General features: G+C 38.8%; 2 protein-coding genes across 2 annotated transcripts; one reads left to right on the forward strand and one right to left on the reverse strand.

Moving 5' to 3' along the window:
• The first annotated feature begins 3,166 nt into the window (after positions 1 to 3,166).
• Positions 3,167 to 4,065, forward strand: LOC124163196. The gene is made up of 2 exons (XM_046539930.1): positions 3,167 to 3,542; positions 3,621 to 4,065. Exons 1-2 carry the CDS (start codon positions 3,232 to 3,234, stop codon positions 3,817 to 3,819), a joined length of 510 nt encoding a protein of 169 aa, XP_046395886.1. The 5' UTR covers positions 3,167 to 3,231; the 3' UTR covers positions 3,820 to 4,065.
• A 281-nt stretch (positions 4,066 to 4,346) lies between these two features.
• LOC124163195 lies at positions 4,347 to 9,526 on the reverse strand. Its single transcript, XM_046539929.1, has 4 exons — positions 9,080 to 9,526; positions 5,422 to 5,536; positions 5,236 to 5,331; positions 4,347 to 4,930 (listed from the first exon to the last, which is right to left on the reverse strand). The coding sequence occupies exons 1-4, from the start codon at positions 9,226 to 9,228 to the stop codon at positions 4,526 to 4,528; spliced, it is 765 nt and encodes a 254-aa protein (XP_046395885.1). The 5' UTR covers positions 9,229 to 9,526; the 3' UTR covers positions 4,347 to 4,525.
• Positions 9,527 to 20,329: the final 10,803 nt, after the last annotated feature.

Below are 20,329 nucleotides of genomic sequence, written 5' to 3' on the forward strand. Positions count from 1 at the left end.
ATATTTCTATTGCAACAGCAGCTAAGCAATGAGGGATATACTTTGTCCCCTGTGTACCTACTAAATCTGTAATTAGTATTTCTCAATATTTGGTGAGAGCAGAGCAGCTCATTTCTCTGACCCTTGATAAGACATTAGGAGGCTGTTGTGCAGCAAAGTGGTGGTTAGGAGGATAACCCCCCCAAAATCTCAGAGAAATTTTTAAGTTAATCCGTTTTATTTAATTTGATTGATAGTACTAATAGAATAGTGCAAGAATTAATAAAATTTCCCTCATAAAATGTAAAACTCACTATTTTTTACCGGTTAGCTCAGTATTGCGCAATTAATTAATCTCGCACCTACCGCTTACCCTGGTGGGTATTCCATACCCCCACACAACCCGGTATTAGTTCCACCTAAACCCCCCACCAGCCTTAATTCCTAGCTGTGCCCCTGCTTGCAGGATTTGGGTAAGGAAGGGCTGCAGGGGAATTATTCTCTTCTGCTGAAAACGTTTTTAAGGTTGAAGCCATGGTTACATTTCAATATGCCTGGTAATTGTATTTTCAATGGCTGATGTATGACTCTGGATGAATTAAAAATTTCCTGGGATTTGGAATGGAAGTTGGTGGGATTCAGTTGATGTAATGTGATGAAATGCTATGATTAGAGTTTTTGTCTGGTGATGATGGAGGGAGAAGGTTATTCAGGTGCTGGGAAGGAATGTGATTCTAGGTTTTTGAATTGCTGAGGAAAGTAAAAAATTTTGTTAGACACCAAACCATGACAATGCAATACTTCAGCTATCATTAAGAAATCTTGGTTGCTCATGTCTTACATAGCCTGTTGTCTAAAAATATTATTATATAAATACTTTATTTAGATACTTCATACTAACTACCAGAAATATTTCCATACCATATTTACCATTTTTTCACTATCATAGAAGTTTAATGTCATGTGGTGCAACAAATAACCGCTCACAAATTTTAAATTCCTCATCAATTCATTACAAGATCTTTCATTATATTTAAAAGTGGAATGTTGGTCCAGAAAAGAATGGATAAGGTGAAGTGGACGGAGAGGAAGACGAACGACGAGGTGGGTGTGGAGAGGAAGCTTCTAGATAAAATATGGAGGAGACAGAAGTCATGGATGATACTTAGCGGGGAGGGGATGTTTAAAACGGTGTTGGAGGGGTGAATGTAAAGAGGAAGGAATAGAATTCATTCAGTAAAATAAATGATCTTACAGTCAATTGAAAAGAAAAAGTACATTTTTAAGATGTCGGACTAACTCGCAAAACGGTCATCTATGGACACATAACCCTGTGGAATACTGCATTTATAATAATTTAATAATCATGATCACTTTCACCAAAAACAAGATATTCTCATTGAGTTGCCTTTCCCATACTGCAACCCACATAGCACAAAATATCTTCTAGATGTCTAGAAAATATCTAGAATGTCTTCAGCTAATGTCTAGAAAATGTCTTGTAATATCTTCTAGATATTTTGTAGATATCTGTCCGCTTTTCCGATATCTTCAAGATATCTTTGAGATTATATTTTCTAGACTTTGATATCAAAATTGGATTTATTGGGAAAATTCGGGGTAAATGATTCGCTAATGATCCCAGCTAACATAGGAGGATTTATGGGGAACCAAGGGGGCATGTGCCCCCCCTAAATGGTTTAAAATTAGGCAAGAATTTCAACACAGTTTATCATTATGATCGTTTTATTTTGTGCATTACAGAGCCTCAATCAGGGGAATAGCGAGTAGGTGGGTCTGGGGGATCCAGTTCTCCCCCTTATTCCCCCCCCCAAATTTCAAATTTATTTTCTTTTATAAGGCAGGAAATGTGTTTTTATATTTTGGTGGGTCAGGGGGGTGGGGGGGATCCGGGTTCACGGGACCCCCCCGAAATATAAAAATTGACGATTTTTTCAATTTTTCCTCTTAGGAGGCAAAGTGAATGTTTTTTTATGTTTCGGATTTTGGGAGGGGAGGGGTTGAAGGGGGTCCGGACCTTCCCCCCCTCCCACGAAGAAATATAAAAATTGATTTTTCATTTTTTTTTCTTTCATGAAACAAAGTAAATGTATTTTCATATTACAGAGGGGTTCGCACTCCTGAAACCCCCCCCTAAATTTAAAAATTAATGATTTTTTTCTATTATGAATCCAAGGAAATGTGTTTTTATTTTTCAGGGGGGGTCTGGACTCCTGGAACCCCCGCAAAATTTAAAAATTAATGATATTTTAATTAAATAATGATTTAAAAAAATTAATGTTTTAATATTTCGAGGGGGGTAGGGAAGGTCCGAACTCCCTGGTCCCCACTGTGCAACACAAGAATATTCTAGGCATGATAAAGTAGGATGTATTATTTAGAGTATCCAAGACATTGAAGATATTTTCTAAACATATAGCAGATATTTAAAATATCCAAGATATTGAAGATATCTTCTAGATGTCTAGAAGATATCTAGAATGTCTTCAGCTTATGTCTAGAAAATATCTTGTTATATCTTCTAGATATTAGTAGATATCTGAATGTCCTCTTTCTAGATATCTACAAGATATCTTTGAGGTTTTTTCTAGACTTTCATATTCAAATTGGATCCATTGGGAGAATTCAGGGTAAATGTTTCGCTAATGATCCCAGCCAACATAGGAGGATTTATGGGGGACCAAGTGGGTTGCCATTATGGCCCCATAATGGTTTTGACCCCTGGTCATAGTGTGGCCCGCCATAATGCGGTTTATGTGTGGATAATACACTTTCTATATGTAAAGGCCGCTATACACGGCGAATGATCTTGCGTATGATCATGCTGAATGATCATGCGAATGAAATCATTCGCCGTGATGTAAATTTATGGGGTTATACCTCAGAGTAAGGATGTGGGAGAGTGCGCTTTGGCTACTGCGCATGTACTCAAGATCCCGCATATACAGCATATACATCCCACACTTCCCACAATTCTTCCCACAGGGGATTCCCGCACTACTTCCCACGATCACGTGGTAACCATGTTGACTACAAGAATCTGCTACTGCGCAGCCTGAAAGCGCCCTCTACCCCAATCCTTACTCTGAGGGTTATACACGGAGCATGACGACGCGCATGAAATTCGCGAATGATCTGCGCCCAGGAATGCGCAATGGTACGCCTTAGCAACAATAGAGCTGTTTTGTTTACCTTTGTGTTTACCTTTGCGGCTTGTGTGGTGGTGTAAACATGAACAACAGGCAAAGAAGAATAGCCATTCCTTCGGCCGTAGCCGTTATTGCTGCCGCGGCCGTGCTATTAATGCAGCGAAACCGAAGAAGAAGAAAGAGCGTGTGGACGAGGCCGTGGATAGAAAGGAGAGATAGTGGCCGAGGGACGCTGAACATGGTTCAGGAGGAACTTCTTTTGGAGGACCGGGCAGCCTTCCGGAATTTCCTCAGAATGACGGAGGAACAATTTGAAACTGTGTTAAATGTAACCCGTAGGGATTATGAGAAGGTCGACGCTCTCATGAGAGGAGCCATATCCGCGGACAAGAGGTACTATGTTTGCTCCATTGTCATGGTGAAAGTATGAATATTGTGCTGCTTATGTTGCAAATAAATAACTGATTTCAGGCTTGCGTTAACTCTACGGTTCCTTGCCACTGGCGAGTCGTTCCGGTCATTAATGTATTCGACAAGAATCCATGAGACCACGATTGGACGAATAATTCCGGAAGTATGCTCGAGCATTACAACTACCACCTTTCAAGGGCCCGTCGGGTGGTGGAGAATGCCTTCGGTATTCTTAGCAATAGGTTTCGTGTCTTCCTGACCACCATGAACCTAGCTCCAGAGAAAGTGGAAGTGGTGACACTGGCTGCCGTGACTTTACACAACTTTTTGTGTGGGAGTAACGTACCTACGCCTTATGTGGAGGACTACCTGAATGCCCTACCTGGATTACCTCAGCAAGGGGGAAACAGGCCTGGCAACTTGGCATTTCAAATTAGAAACGAATGTTGCTGTTATTTTAATTATTTGGCAGAGTGACTGTAATTTTTTAAATGTGCGCCCATAATTTCATTAATAAATAATTTTGTGATTATTTATTAATGAAATGATGGGTGAAATTATTTGTGATTTTGTAATTATTATTAGCATATTAATGAAGTTGATACCTAGTGCTGATTTCAATATAACTGCAAGTATCGTAATTCCTTGTCTTTGGATGAGCTGCTCATCAGGTAATTTCCCAATCTTCATAAAATTATTTACTCATGTTAGTGAGGGACTAGGGAAGAGCATAGTCATAGGGCACTTCAGTGAAGATGTTCCAATTATTCTTTTTTCCTCAAAAGCAAAAGTCACCCTTGTTTGAATGATGGCTTCCAGTTCAGTGATAATACAGGACTTTTAATACTCTTAAATAAATAATAAGGTAAGCACCCATGGCTATTTAGAATAGAATGCAAATAACTATAGTAGATAGAGCGTTAAAGGTAATAAATCATAAGGGCTTATTTCATTGTATAAATTTATTAAGTATATAATAGGGATTCCTCCCTCCTCATCATTCCATCAATAAAAACTTTTTCAATCTCAAACATTAGCCTGCTCTTCTCCCTCCTATCATTTATGGCCTTAAGCCGCTGGGCCACCAGCCTCCCGAAAGCGTCTTCCTCGGAATCTTCATCCGACCCTTTGGCCAGAGTCCCCAATGCTGCCGCCGCCGCTTGCAGGAGCTCTGCAGCTTGCTCCGGCTTAGGGGAATCCATCCTTCTCTTCTTGCCCCTAGCAGCAGAAGTGGATGGGCCGGCCATCGACTTGCTGCAGTCGGAGGGGGCAGGTGAGGGAGTGGCAGATGAATCTTGTACCTCCAGCACCGACCCATCGTCATCGAGGAGGAGCTCCCACTCCAGCTCCTCAGCAGGGACACCACTTTCCTAGAAAGGATGAATGCATTAACTGTAGAAAAAGTGTCCTCTGAGAAAACGTCGGCAGAAACAAAGAAGCCACAAATTCATGCAATTGTGCATTTATTTAGGCACTGCAGGAAATCCATTTTCCTTATTACCCTAGCGGGCTTGAGTAAATGGAATTATGCAGCGGAGGTATAACTCCTTTTCAACACTCCAAAATGCTTATTGTTTTCATTAGCTATTCATTATGAAATATCGTTGTAACATTATGAAGCAGAGCAAATAATGCAATTATAGCAACTCTTGTTCATTTCCATATCACTGCTTACCTCGGTCAACCCCAAGGGAGAGGTATGGGGCCTAACACTAATCATCTCCTCCAAAAACTGCATGGCCTTGAAATAATATAGCGAGGGTGTTCGCACCTGCAAGAAAAGCATGTGAAATTAAATGCGTGAAATATACATACCACAGGACATATGTCGACATAAACTTATTGAAGAGAATGTACGTACCGTATCGGCGCCTGAACCACTTTTCTTTGTGGCATCCACCTTCCTCTTCTCCGCCATGTAATTTGTGCGGAGGGCATGCCACTTCTTCCGGCACTCCTCCGCTGTTGTGTTGGGCCTGCCCATAGTGAAAAAAATGTCAATTGGATCATACCTTTTTCTGATATAATTGCGTAACTAACGCACCACAGTGGTCCCAAATCGAAAAAAGCTGGCCAAAATTAATTACGCCGTTGGTATTATGTATATATTTGACCTAAAGGTCTATTCTTATTGTTTTTGACCCGCTTATTCTGAATTTATAACTATTTTTTATGTATTTGCAATAATTTTATTGCTATTTCACATTTTGTTTAAACAATTAATTTTTTTAACATTGGAATTTGAGATTATACTGGTGATAGTAAATCAAAATTATACATATCATAAAACTGAATTAGTTATTTAAAACATACATAAATGCATATAAAATGACTGCATTGTTTATTTTTGGACAAATTTTGAACAACTTATTTTGAATGAACCAAGAGAACATTTTCTACTTTCTCATTTGTTTGATCGTATTTGATACGAAAAATAAGTTAATATTAATTGGAAATTTATATTATAAGTATATTATTAATATTATTGTACTGCATTAATTGTTTAAAAATTATAATATCTAATTCTAATTAAGTAGACAATTTTATAGTTCCTTGTAACGTGCCAATGGATTTGGAAGCAATTTTAAACGGGGTTCCGTATTTCACAAGTTTCAACGGAGGCATTATTACAATCATTAAAATGTTATAAACAATATTTAATAACTCCTATAACTCAAGTTAAACGCCAAATTTATTGATACGCTTGCAATAAGCTCTTTACGAAATGAGGCATCAATTTAACGAGCACATGATTTGGTACGAAAAATTAAATGAGATTTTCCATTAATTTGGGCTTTTTTAATTATCAAAAAAATAAGTTAACATTTCTCCTTATCTTTCTCAGTCATTGTTACGAAAAAAATTTAAATGCATTCATGATCACTATCCGACAAATCCTCATCACAGTCGTCATCCACTCAATTCTTCCAGGATTAATAAACTCTTTACCTCGACTGGTAATTGAAGTAATTTCCTTCTTTGAGCCTTAGAAATACTTGATATCATTGCATCTGAAGTTAGGAGTAATCTTTTAAACAGGTCTTCATTCGTTGCTATCCAGGAAAATTTCCTTGCATGGTGCTCCCTGAATCTTCTTATGTCCTTATTCCTCGCCTCCATTGCCTCCTCGGACAAGTGGACAATAGGAAAGGCAGCTTCTTTAGATGTCCGTCGGAGGAGCAAGTACTGATGTTTCGTGAAATTACCAGAAACGATCATGGAAAGGGCTTCTTCGTGGGAGATTTTACTTTGCCTCACATCCTTGGCTCTCCATTTTGATAACACTCGCCGCGCTCTTGAGAGAGTGGTTGTTGTCACCTCATTTATTATTTTCGCCACGAACTCATCACCTTTGCTTCGATAACTCATGGATGCTCTACTGGCGATGTGCTAGCTCTAAGATCCTCCGTTTTCCATCTCTAGGCCCTTTCACTGGACTTCTCAAATTGTTTAAATAAAGGTGGAGGAAATTTCAACTTCTCATTTAGGCAGTCAGCGAACTTTCTTCTAAAAAACCTGTCATTTCTTTTTCTTTCCTTCCACCGGCGAATATAATTTGAGAGAAAAAACACTTCTCCGCAATTTTTTTAGGATAACTTTTGAATTAACGTCCTCATCTAACTCTATCTTGTTGCTCCAGCAATCCAATAAGTATTGGTTTTTAAACGATACGGACCCTTTTCCACTTTCAAGAAATTTTTCATGCATCTCAAGACGCGTGAAAATTTTCAGAGTTATCGAACTAAAACACTATGGGCACTCTTCTTTAACCCCACAAGTCTTCTTTAAAAAGTTCGAGGATACTCGACTTTTTCAAGACTCAATCTTAACGCTTGAGGAAACTAACTTTCACGTCTTTCGTTTGGCAAAATCTGAGTAAAACTGAGTTTTGGCGAGAAAATTTCGGGCAAGCGATGTCTAGAAGTAATTTGGGGGTTCCACAGTGTGAGGTTCGCGATGCTATTATCTATATTTTCTAGTAAATATCACATTTGAAAGGTGAAAAGGCTTACTCCGTTCATCCCCGGTGGCCAAAGTGCAATTCATAACAAGTGTACGGAGAGCGGTGGAGTCGTTTTCCCGATGGGCGCAATCAATAGCCTAGGCCTTTTCGGCCGTCGTTTGCCCTGCATGTGGTTGAGGAGGCCGCTAAGGAGGCGACAGAGGGACAATGTGCCGCGTGAGGGCGAAAACTAACCCGTCTAACGGAAGGAAAGGGTGGAGTAGCATTTGAGGGATTCTTTTTTGTTTTGAATGCATTCATGTTTTTCAGGATTACTATAAGCACAGCTGCGAACTTTCGTTCCATAAATATATCCTTCCGCTCGAGTCCTTAAGCAATTTTTATGAGAGCATGGGCACGCGTAAATAAAAGGTAAGGTCAAATGGAAACTATTAATGATAAAACGTTCTACGTATGACAAGAGATTTTTATTCATATGGTAAATATTTTTTTTAGAAATAAAATATCCAACAATGTTGAATAATACCCATAAATACTGGATTTCCTCGAGCCCTACCACGCGCCAGCCAGGCCGCCGCCCGCGTCAGCGCATTGCATCATTATAGTTAAATCAATGCTGAGGTCGCAGTAGCAACTAGTAGCAAAAATTTCCTTCACTACTGCGTTGCATATACTTTTCCCTTTGTATTGGTGCAAAAGACACCGTGCATTCACGTGCCTTTCTAAACGATATTGTACATTTTATTTGAAAATTCGGGTAAAAAACACTAAAAGTTACAAAATATATATAAAATAGTAAACATAGTAAAATCCGAATAACATTTATGTCCCACTATGTAATAATGTTTATATTTGTAGTTAAAAATATTTTTGGCCAAATATATCGCGTAAAATTTGTCCTGCATGACGCTGAACTTCCTCAAAATCGACCGATTTCACGCAACTGTGATTTTTACGGTGAATGCTCCATGTTTGACGGATCACTGCAGCCGCTCTGATGAACAAAAATACTAACTTAGTAGTGTATTATGTAGACCATATCCTGTAGAATCCGAAAATAAGGTTCAAAAATTCCTTGAAAATTTTCGAAAAAACGACTTTTGGCCAGCTTTTTTCGATTTGGGACCACTGTGCGCACTTATTTAAAAATTCATCTTCAACGGTGCTATTGAAAAGCCCATGAGTATTTCCCGATTTGAGGCGCTTGTGTAATAGTGACGTATTGCAGATATTCATTAATATCATCCATTAAGAATTTGTTAATTTAACCTAATCAGAAATTCCGAACAGGTAGCGGCAACATCCTTATTACAATAACAACTCTGTTGGTCAGCCACATCAATCTACCGATTTAAAAACTGCTAGTACTTTATATTTAAATGTTTTTATCTAAGGTTCTTTCTATTGATACTTGTAACTTGGCACTTTCGGATAAATTTGAATTACGGGATTCATCACTTATGTATTTCATGTACATGTCTTTCTATATTACATAAAATAATAAATTTATGTACACAATAGCACCGTTGCATTTCAATAAATGAAAAACACTCACCTTATCGCACCTATTTCTTGTGCCACCTTTTCCATCTCCTTTGTCCGCAGCACCTTATTTTTATAATTAACGTCCTTGACGTTGTACAGCGTTGGCCGCTCCCGCACCAGCTGAATTAGGAATTCCACTTCGTCCTTTTTCCAAGCCATTTTTCCGTCTCTGTTGCTGCGAAAGCGTCCACCGTATCAAAATTGTCAACAGAAGTCCCGTTACTCCTAGTGAAAAACACCGCTTTTTTAATAAAAGACGGTCGAATTTCAGTATATTGATATGAGAAACTCCATGGGCAAGTCATGGTTCACTGGTTCCGTTTCTTCATCCATAGTTCCGTTTCCGAAAACAGACAAGATGGTCGCCGCGCGCTAGCGCACATCCATCATTCACAGGATCATGCGATCAAAAATAGAACATGTTCTAATTTTCGTTGAATGATCATGCGCATGACGGATCATTCGCGAATTTTTCCGTCATACACGGCGAATGATTTCATTCGCATGATCATTCAGCATGATCATTCGCCAGATCATTCGCCGTGTATAGCGGCCTTAACAATTGGATCAACCAACATCCATTTTCATAACTTACCAACTAACCTGTATCAATAGCAACCGTAATATACTTATGTTTACGAATGTTTGATTTGCCAATCTGTGGCCTTCCTGAGACGAACCAAAGTGTGGCCATAGTTGCGCATGTTTGGCAAGCCAAGCTATGGCTTGCCGCATGGCAATCACAGTCTCGCCATAATATGGCAAGCTATGGCTAGCCATAGCCATAGTTACCACAGGTAAACCACAATTTGGCCACAGTGTGGCCATAATTGTTGTGTTGACCATGTATGCAATGTTTCACTGTAAAATAAGTAACTAGGTATGTTTTTAACACATCCACCTATGTGGATATTCAGGCCTGCATGAATTTTTTCTGGTGCTAAGGGCAGAGAAGGAGAAAGGCAAAAAAGGAGGCAGTAAAAAACTGCTGTCTTATCATTTAATTGAAGTAATAGGATGTTATAAGATATTTTATTAGCCTTAAAAGTTTTATTTTATTTTTACTGTCTACATGAAAGAAATGTATTGTTTATGTGTGGATGACATATGATATCACTTTCATACGGGAATATTATATTAGTGTTTTCCATTTGTACTTTGCTTGGATAAATTTTGTCTCTATTTTGTTGGCATGATGGAGTCTTGGGTTTCACTCTGAATCATAACTTTAATTAGCAGAACTTAAAGTTCTTTTGATTCATCTTGTTATATACATGGCCCTATTTTGACAGACAATGTTGGAACAGTAACCTCCAAAAAATTATGTCCATCAGCAATTGAAATAAAACATTTCCATTGAAAACTCTGATCATTAATTTGTGAGACTTCTGTGCTCAATTCAACATATTTCACAAAATACAGAATTAATGTTAATTCGGAAAGCAAATAGATAGCATGAATTTTCTTTCAAATTGCTTTGTGCACCATTGGCAGGCAATCGGGAAACAATTGCAAAGGATGTGGAAAGCAAATTTTTTTCTGGTTCTATCTAATCTATCCACATCTCTCTCTTCTCATCTCTGCGTTCTCTAAAAAATCTAATAATTTAATAATGTATTATGTAATATAATCATGTAGGTATTAAAGGTTTTAATAGATGATAATTTTCCATGACATTTCTTCCCTGCATAAATGTTACCTGCTAGATATAGGTATTTTAGGCAGTCACATACAATTTCTAATAGTAAAACGAAATGTTTTCCCAGAATTAAGGATAATATTCTCACGCTGGAAAATACTCTTTTCTTCTTTCCTCCCACCCATGAGAATTCCATTGCTGCCTCATCTGTAAAAATTCTTCTCACAAGTACTAATGTGACACCTTTCACTCCATGTCCTCCCTAATTCTGCAGTCGTTTGTGCTGAAAACAAGAGAATGAAGGTAATAATTAAAAAGGGAAAACCACCAGTAGGTACCTCTTAAAAACTGAAAAGAATTAGATAATGCAAAAAGTTTATAATAAATTCTTTTTTCCTTGCATAACACATAGTGCAATTTAGTTTTAAATTAAATGCTTAAATAGTTATACAATTAAAAAGTGTTCCACAGAAGTTTCGAAAACATATTGAAACATATGAATTGTGAGGACGTGGTCAAAAATAGTCACCATCAGTTTGTGCAGGCTTGAGGCACTAATTATGAAAGATTGGCTGCCGCCGCCGTCAGTCGCAATGAACTCGCTGTAGCGCAGGAGGGTGACAGCGAACTCGCCGAGCTGCTCTGCTCAAATTCCTCCTTGCTCGTCCTGCGACAAGTAATACTCCCGCACAGTGAAGTGGCCCTATACTGTGATGTTTCTAATTCGAAAGACCGCCCCTTTGTGCTTTCCCAGTTACGCTGACGAGTCTTCCCCTCCCTTCACGGCCTGTCCCATCTGGGTGGAAGGGCGTCCTCGGGCCTGGTCAGGTCCTTTACGTTTGGCCCTTCATGAGGAAGGATTGCATTTCTTGGGCAAGAGAGTGCCTCCCCTGTCAGCGCGCGAAGATAACACGCCATGTGCAGTCCCCTATTGGTACATTCCCAACACCCTCCCACTGCTTTGAGTACGTCCACATGGACATTGTTGGGCTATTACCGCACTCCCGGGGCTGTAAGTTCTGTCTCACGGTCATCGACCGTTACACTTACTGGCCGGAAGCCATCCCCATAGCAGACATAATGGCGGAGACGGTGGCCCGATGCCTTCTTTTGTGAGTGGATCTCACGTTTTGGTGTCCCACAGCGCATTACCATCGGTGTTCAGAGTCTGATTACGTCTCAATCGCCCGTACTTCGGGCCTTATATGTACATAGTAAGGTTATGGGCCTAGATCATATTTTCTCTATAAGCTCATACTGACTTTTTTCTTTACCAGGACTGTGCATTCAAATAATAATATTAACTGTTGATGATTATTTACAGGTAAAAGTTGCAGCTTAGTACTTTGAGTATCCAATCTATTTCAAATCAAGGGAGCAATAGTATTAAAAAAGAGTAAAGAAAATATGTTATTCATTTATTTTAAGCATTAAGTTGCATCATGCGTTTTAACATCCTCTTACCAGATATTCTTTGACAGTCTTCTTCTCCAATCCAACTCCAATACTGCCACACCTGTGGCATCTAATGGGAAACTATTCCATAAGGTTTCATCTTCATTACTCTCTTCTACTGTACTAATTCCTTCTCTATTATTCACTTTAGCGCTGATTTCTTTTACTTCCTCTATCAGGATATTTAATTTGTACTTCATTTCTGATAAACCCCTCTTGACTTCTTTTAAGAATGCTGTAAAATCTGAAAAAATGCAAAGTTATTGGCTTCACTACATAAATATTCATATGGAAGATTTTTAATGTCAAGCTCATTACAACATCAGGGAATGATATGCTACATTATAGAAAAAGGAAAGAGTAGCTAGTTTGCATAAATGCTATATCCTTTTTAAGCACTTTAAAGTCATTCATACCTGTATCAGAATGTGAATTTGAAACAGAACATAATTCTTTACCTTTGAGGCCATCATCAGCCAGCATAACATTAGCTGAACTCTTTGTAACCCTATTGGGCACTGCCGGCGGAGTAGGAGGTGAGGGGAGGGTATCCTTTTGGGATTCTTCATCTTCCGTTGATTGGTATCTTGCAGGTTTTTTTTCTGTATGAGGCATCCTTGTCTGAATCCAGATTTGATGATTCCAATGATGTTGGTAATTTCCTTTTGGCTTTCTCGAAGGAATCTGCAACATTATCAATGAATAGATAAATGCTCTTAAATATGAAATAAAAAAAATACAGCTATCCAAACATCCAAATGACTGGGTACGATCCACTCAAAAATGATTACTATAATTTAAGGTAGTGACTCACCACATTTTCCAAGGATACTTATATCTACTCCAGGTATCCTCATTAACGTATTCCTTTTTATAAATGGTCCTGTTTACCCTGTCCCTCGACTTGTAAGGAGGCCACCAGCAGTCACATGTGCTTTTGAGCACCGGTGATTCATCTGCTATCCATTTTAATGGTACAACCTCAGATTCTCGGGTCCCTACAAATTCACCTACCAGATACATCTTCCTTCATTAAGGAAACAAATTTGAAGAAAAGTTCCATCAGCTATTTCTTAGTTTCCACAAACTCTTAGCTCAACTTATAATTTAGGATCATAATTATTTCATTTTTATTAAAATAATTATTTGAAGCCATTAAATCTTATAAATATTGTTTATTAGTTTTTAAGTCTTATTGCAAGATCTGATGGAAGCATAAACCATCGACCATAGAATTAAGGAATGCAAAAGGCAATAAATTATCATGTAAATATTATACATTGTGCAACAAGGAATAAGCAATATGGCCATGGTGCCCTTTCAAGTAATGTGGAATGCAGTAATACTTAGAGATCATTTCACTTAGTGGCCATGTTTTCATGCTGGACATTTTTCTTACAAAATATACCCCTGAGATGCTTGATAGAAATGGGTTTGAAAATACATCCCTCTTCCCCAAAAACTCTCCTCCAATCACATAGACAATCTGGTCAGTGCTGGAGATTATATTCTCAACTTTAATAATCTCACCACTCTGCAAACCAAATATGCTCTCTCCCTTTTTCGTGACATCCAGTTTATAATCCCCATTTACGTTTCTTTTCTAAACTGATAACAAACTGAGAGATCAAGAATAGGCCCATTGGAATGTTCAGAGTTTTGAATGACATTGCTTTTAACTGACCTGATTAAACCTGTTTGCTTCATTCCAATATTTTCAGCATACCTTCTACTTAGCTGCTGCAGAGGTTTATCACTTTTCCTAGTTTTTTTAAAGATATGTAAATGGTTCTCAAATTTAAATCCACTGAAACTGTCCAAATTGCCATGATTATGCACATCTGCAAGGTGTAAGGTTCCATGAATATTATGTGACATATTATGGGTGCCATATATTATTTTAAATGTTTTCACAAAATATTCTAAAAGGGAGTTTGAATATTTTAGTAGAGAAGGTTCAATACTACTGCTCCACAGGATTCTTATAACACCTTGAAGACAAAGGAAATTTTTTAAGATTCTGGAATCAACCACATTGAACAAAACTACATAGCATGTGTACATCAAAAACTGTCTGAATTCAGTTGCTTTCCATAATTTCACATATCCAAGTGATCTTAGTTGCCTTGAAAACTCACTAGGAGTATATTTCTTCAGACTTTCTAATGTCTGAGACATCTCTTCAATTTTTCGTGAGGGTAAGCAAAATCTCAAAACGCCTGATATCCACAGCATTAATAGTTTTTATCATGACACCCTTGATAAAAATAAACTCCTCCATTGTGGAGAGGTGTACCCTCCAATGAGGGTAAGGGAAGGATTGGTGTACCCTTCCTATACCCTTCAGCAAGGGTACACGAAGGGTATTTTAGAACATTGGGGGGTAGGCCCTCTCCTTCCTGGAGTTTAGACGATAGGTATTTTAGAACATTGGTGGGTAGGCCCTCTCCTTCCTGGAGTGTAGGTGAAGGGTAGAGGAAGGGTTGGGCCAGCCTCAATGAAGGGTAAAGGAAGGATAGGTGTACCCTTCCTATACCCTTCAGCAAGGGTACACGAAGGGTATTTTAGAACATTGGTGAAAGGCCCTCTCCTTTCTGGAGTGTAGGGGAAGGGTTGGGCCAGCCTCAATGAAGGGTAAAGGAAGGATATAGGTGTACCCTTCCTATACCCTTCAGCAAGGGTACACGAAGGGTATTTTAGAACATTGGTGGGTAGGCCCTCTCCTTCCTGGAGTATAGGGGAAGGGTTTGGCCAGCCGAAATGAAGGGTACAGGAAGGGAAGGAGTATTATAAAAACTAAAAATTCATAAATTAACATAATGTTAGAACGTAGGTTTCCGTGGCGATGGTTTGATCTCTGCATTTCTTCATGGTTTCCTTCCGCATCAGCTTGTTTGTAGACAACAGTTTCGCTGGCTATCCTGCCAGCGTCTTCAGGTCGAAGGTGTCGGCTGTCGGTTTCTGCCTCGCTTATATCCCGTAGGCTGGATGGGAGCTGCACTGTGATTGGCTGTCTGAATGGGCGCTTCTCTCTGATTGGCTCCTTGACTTTGTCTCTTCATCAAAATTTTCTGAATCTTTAGCATCGATTGTGGAAACATGATCACCTTCACTGACAATTACTTCCTGGGGCTTTGTAGAGGCATCGGCCTTAATTTCCATGGATGTCAACCTACGCAAATGTCTGCCACTTAGTGGCGCAGCGAGGGGGGGGTTTTTGGGGGTTAAACCCCCCCCCTCCAGAGCTCAGTGAAATATTTAAGTTTAATCCATTTTACTTAATTGGATTGATATTACTAATAGAATAGTGTATGGATTAATAAAATATCCCTCAGAAATCCGTAAAACTCAACATTTTAACCGTTTATCTTTAAATTCCGCAATTTATTCATCTCGCACCAACCGCTTATCCTTGTGGGTATTCCATACCACCACACACCCTATTAGGTATTAGTTCCACCTAAACCCCCACCACCCAGCTTTCATTCCTGGCTGCGCCCCTGATGCCACTAACTTCCACATTTCCTTTCCGCTTCAGCATGCTGGAATTCAGAGAGGCCTATACATTACCTTTATTTGTATTTTGGTTCTCAATAGGGTGGTTTCCTATTATTTTTTTTATTACCTAAATCGAAAGATTATTACTCCTGGAGTACCTATTTCACGCTTTTAGATTTTTAAATGACGACATCTATTTTTCGCGAACTGAAAATGAAAATTTTCAAGCGCGCGAAAACGCGACGGGTAAGTATGAATGCCGGGAAATCTCTCCGTGTGACGTTTTTCTCGTTCCCGCTGCCGCCCTGTGAGGTGACCTTGAGGGAGGCTTGAGCGCTGATACGACGCAGGCTGCTAGTGGGTAGCTGAGTACCCTGCTGCCTGGTAGCGCTTGGCCTAAATAAGGATAATTAATACCTTATCAAACGAAGAAAACTTTCCGACATTAGCCAGTTTTAATAGGTGATTATTAAGACATGTTTCCATGAGCTCTGCGCCTCATACATGCATTGGTAATCTAAGACGATGTATAACTCCTATCTTCTCGTATAGAAACTAGGTTCCTGTGACGTCACTTGGAGTGGCATCGCATGGGCGCCAATCTTGGCCTTTGCAAATGAGGATGAAAATGGTCCATTACCATTCGTCTAAACCGGTATTTCTAAAACGAAATAATTTGTATATTATGAATACACTAATGGTGGGTAACGAATCGCAATCAATGCCTTTCGTTTTCTTTGATGAAGGAAACTACCCTATTGTGATTTTGATGAAATGGAATGTACTAAAGGGTGCATTCCGAGAATTATGCAATTAAATTTTCCGCGACGCTTCTATTGGTTGGAGCAATTATTGGAGTGGGATCAGATCTCTTGGAGTTAGTGGGGTGGACAGTAAACTTAACAGCAAAAACAGTCTCGGTGTTCTCTAAAAGCATTGTGGAAAAGGCAGAACATCAGAAGTGGCACAGCAAAGGAGGGGTTTTGGGGGATAACGCCCCCCCCCCCAAGAGCTTAGAGAAATTTTTAAGTTTAATCCTTTTTTCTTAGTTAGATTTACTTAATAATATTACCCACAGAATAGTTTAAAGATTAATAAAATATCCCTGTGAAAGCCGTAAAACTCATCATTTTGAACCATTTATCTAATAAAAATTTCAGGGGGATGGCCCTACACCTCACACTTACTCTAGCGGGTTTTCCATATCCCCCAGACCTCCCAGTATTAGTTGCGCCTAAACCCCCCCCCCCAGCCTTAATTGATCCTAGCTGCGCCCCTTAATGTCAGTAATTGCAGTAAACCACTGCGTACCGACAGTGTCACGAAAAAATGTAATCCACGATATCGAGGAAAGCTTAAGTTTATGACTCATGAGGCTTACAGGGTCTCTGCTCTGTCACATCAACAAGTTTTGAGGTTATTAAAGTCCTTCAATGAGGGCCGGGAAGTCGTTCACGTCGGCATAGATAAGAATAAGCAAATCAAAAATGAAATCAAAGTTCATTGACTTTTTCGACAGCAAAGAAGTAGTCCCTAAGGCATTTTCTTATCAAGAACAGGAAGTTAACGATGTCTATTACATGGATGTGCTAGAAAGATGTCTAAAAACGATCATCAGGGCGAGAAAATACATCTCCGCTTCAAGACAAATCCATCTCGAAGTCGCTCCCTACCGTAATGCGCTACGAGAGCGCGAGTTAATCCTGGCCGAACACTAGGTTCAAACTCTGCCCCATCCCTCCTATAGTCCTGAGGTCGTACCATCAGACATTTTTATGTTCCCTCGCATTGAAGCAGCCATGAGAAAGGGCCCATTTTTTCGGCCATTGGAGAGATCTAATCAGCCGTGACGAAGACCTTGCGAGAGGTCTCCGAAGTAGCCGTTCCGGGTATGGCAGAGTCGCCGGAAAAATTGTGTAGAGGACCAAGGAGAGTACTTTGACGACTTATAAGTATTTGTGCAATTAAGGCCGTTTTTCGCGGGGCACAGGTTAGAACTACATTAATTTCTCTTCATGGCGTGGAATTGCGCGAATGTACGAACGAAATTAGAACTATAATTTATATCACTTGTAAATTACAATAAACAATTTTATAAAAGTGTACAGTGTAATTAATGCAGTTTTTACTGCACCTTTTCGATCACACGTCAGATTGAGCAATTGCGCGGCGCGTATAAAACGACAAAAAATAATGGGATAATTTCCGGAAAGCACCCTGTGTATACGCGATGCATATTTACTAAAATAGCATTAACTCACCTTGAGAAGAAGGATTCCAGTGAAGGATAGTTGCTAGATAGATCCCAGTGAAAAATAGACGCTATTAAAACATGTCTGACAAAAATAAGAAAGCTAAAATTAAATAATTATTTTGTTAATTTACATACATTAGCTTCAATTACGGAGAACAATCGTTGATTCCTTTTCAAACAGTAACTTGACGGGAAGCGCGTGGCGTTCAAGCTTGGAGGCAGTAACTATAGAAGAGAAACTTTATCATGCCTGGAATATTCTTGTGCTGCACAATGGGGACCAGGGAGTTCGGACCTCCCCTATCCCCTTCGAAATATTAAAACACGTTTACTTTGCTTCAAAAAAGAAAAAAAAATCATTAATTTTTAAATTTGGGGGGGGGGGTTCCAAGAGTCCGGACCCCCCCTGAAAAGTAAAAACACATTAATTTTGCTTCATAAAAGAAAAAAAAATGAAAAATCATCAATTTTTATATTCCGTTTGGGAGGGGGGGTCCGCACCCCATTCTACCCCCCGCCCGAAATCGGAAATATAAAAACACATTCACTTTTCTTCATAAAAAGCAAAATTTTTAAAATCATCAATTTTTATATTTCGGGGGGGTCCAATGAGGCCGGATCCCCTCCCCCCAGATATATAAAAACACATTTCTTGCCAATTATTAAAGATATTTATTAAAGTATCGAAGACATTGAAGATATCTTCTAGACATCTAGCAGATATTTAAAATATCCAAGACATTGAAGATATTTTCTAGATATCTAGAAGATATTTTGTGCTATGTGGGTAATGTAATTCTTTTTTGACTAGTCGCTTAAGTTGCACTTGAGGGGTAATTCAGGTTCTAATTAAGGATCGTCGACGAAGAATCAATATTTTTATAACCAAGCTACGTATAGTAAATAATGGCATCATTCCATAATTTCAGGTTAGCTCTGAATAACTTTATCATTGAGAGGAGGAGATAAGCGGAAATATGCAGGTATTCACTCAAGGGCAGCCAAATGGAAATATAACGATCAAACTTTCTCGGTGATCAAAATTTCACGATGAAACCGAGGGTATTTACAAGTACTTTGCTATGGAGAAATACAAAACACGACCGGCTAAATGTGAGTGGGGCGGACTAGATATATCGAAAGTTCCTTATATGATGCTCACGTTTGGTAGAACAGGGAATTGGCCAACTTTCCTCTGGCCAAATGCTTTCCAAAACTTCCAATGTACCATGCAATTAATCTCGGAGCAAACAAGCAATCCAGTGACCACTTTGTGTGCAACCAAATTTTTGGTTCTTTACTTTTAGGCGAAACTTTGCAACGAAAACTGTCAATCCTCAGTTTATTTTAAGAGTAGGGTCGTCGTCCACTCTTAAACCCCGAAATCGCAGTTTAAGTAAAAGAATTTTGTAGATGAAAGGTAAGAATAATTGAATTAGACGACAAAAAAACGTTCACTTGTGTGTCAAAGACACCGTAAAAGCATGCAGAAATTCGTGAGGCGCAATATAGTTTTTAAACCTCAAGTTTAAAAGTGATATTTAATGGCAAATAGTCAATTGTAATATTATCTTTAATATTATATATGTTTTGTGCAGCATAATGTATACGTTTTCATTCACAATTACTTATACTATAAGGAGTTATTTTCTCAACTCGGTCTCTCAATGTGTTGTCACAGATTGCGCATTTAAATGGGTTTACCAAAGTCATCGCTAACGAACAAATCGAGTTTCAGGGGGAAATAAGGTGTAATTAGGATATTTACATTAATGATGATACGATGTGTCAAATTCATAACTTTTCAACGCTATTGCCCATAATTAAAAACATTATACTGAAAATCATTGGAATATAATTGGATCGCATTGCACTCATCACATTGCCGCGGACATTTTTGGGAGCCGATTAAAATGCGACCGAAGTGGAAACAGCAATCAGCCTCCTATGTGATGGAATTGGGCCTCCTCTACGCATTGTCCTTGGTATCAATAATCCAATCGAGGTTCATCCCAGGGCTGTGACATTCGCCCACTCAGGGAAGTTTATGTCACGCATGAAAGTAATCTTTAGTTTTCAATTTTTACCCTATCCGATTTTGTTAATTCTAAGGGGAGAATGTCATAGGTACTAAATAAGATCAATTTTCATTTTTAAATCCAAATTCAAACTGCATCGAAAGACAGCTTTAACTTGGCAATCTACTTATCTCGGTTAATGCATTTTACTCTCATACGATAATAGCTTTCCTGGAAAAGATAAGTAATTTCAATAACATAATTGAAGAAAATACTTTTGATTCGATGGTTTATTCTCATGTGCACTCACGATAGACATGTTGCTCGTGTTTTATCATCTTATCCATGCTTCTTCTTGAAGGTCGTTTTCATCCTTAATTCTGATTTAAAATGCGA

The sequence above is a fragment of the Ischnura elegans genome, chromosome 8 (assembly GCF_921293095.1).
Source record: "Ischnura elegans chromosome 8, ioIscEleg1.1, whole genome shotgun sequence".
In the NCBI taxonomy this organism is placed as follows: Eukaryota; Metazoa; Arthropoda; class Insecta; order Odonata; family Coenagrionidae; genus Ischnura; species Ischnura elegans.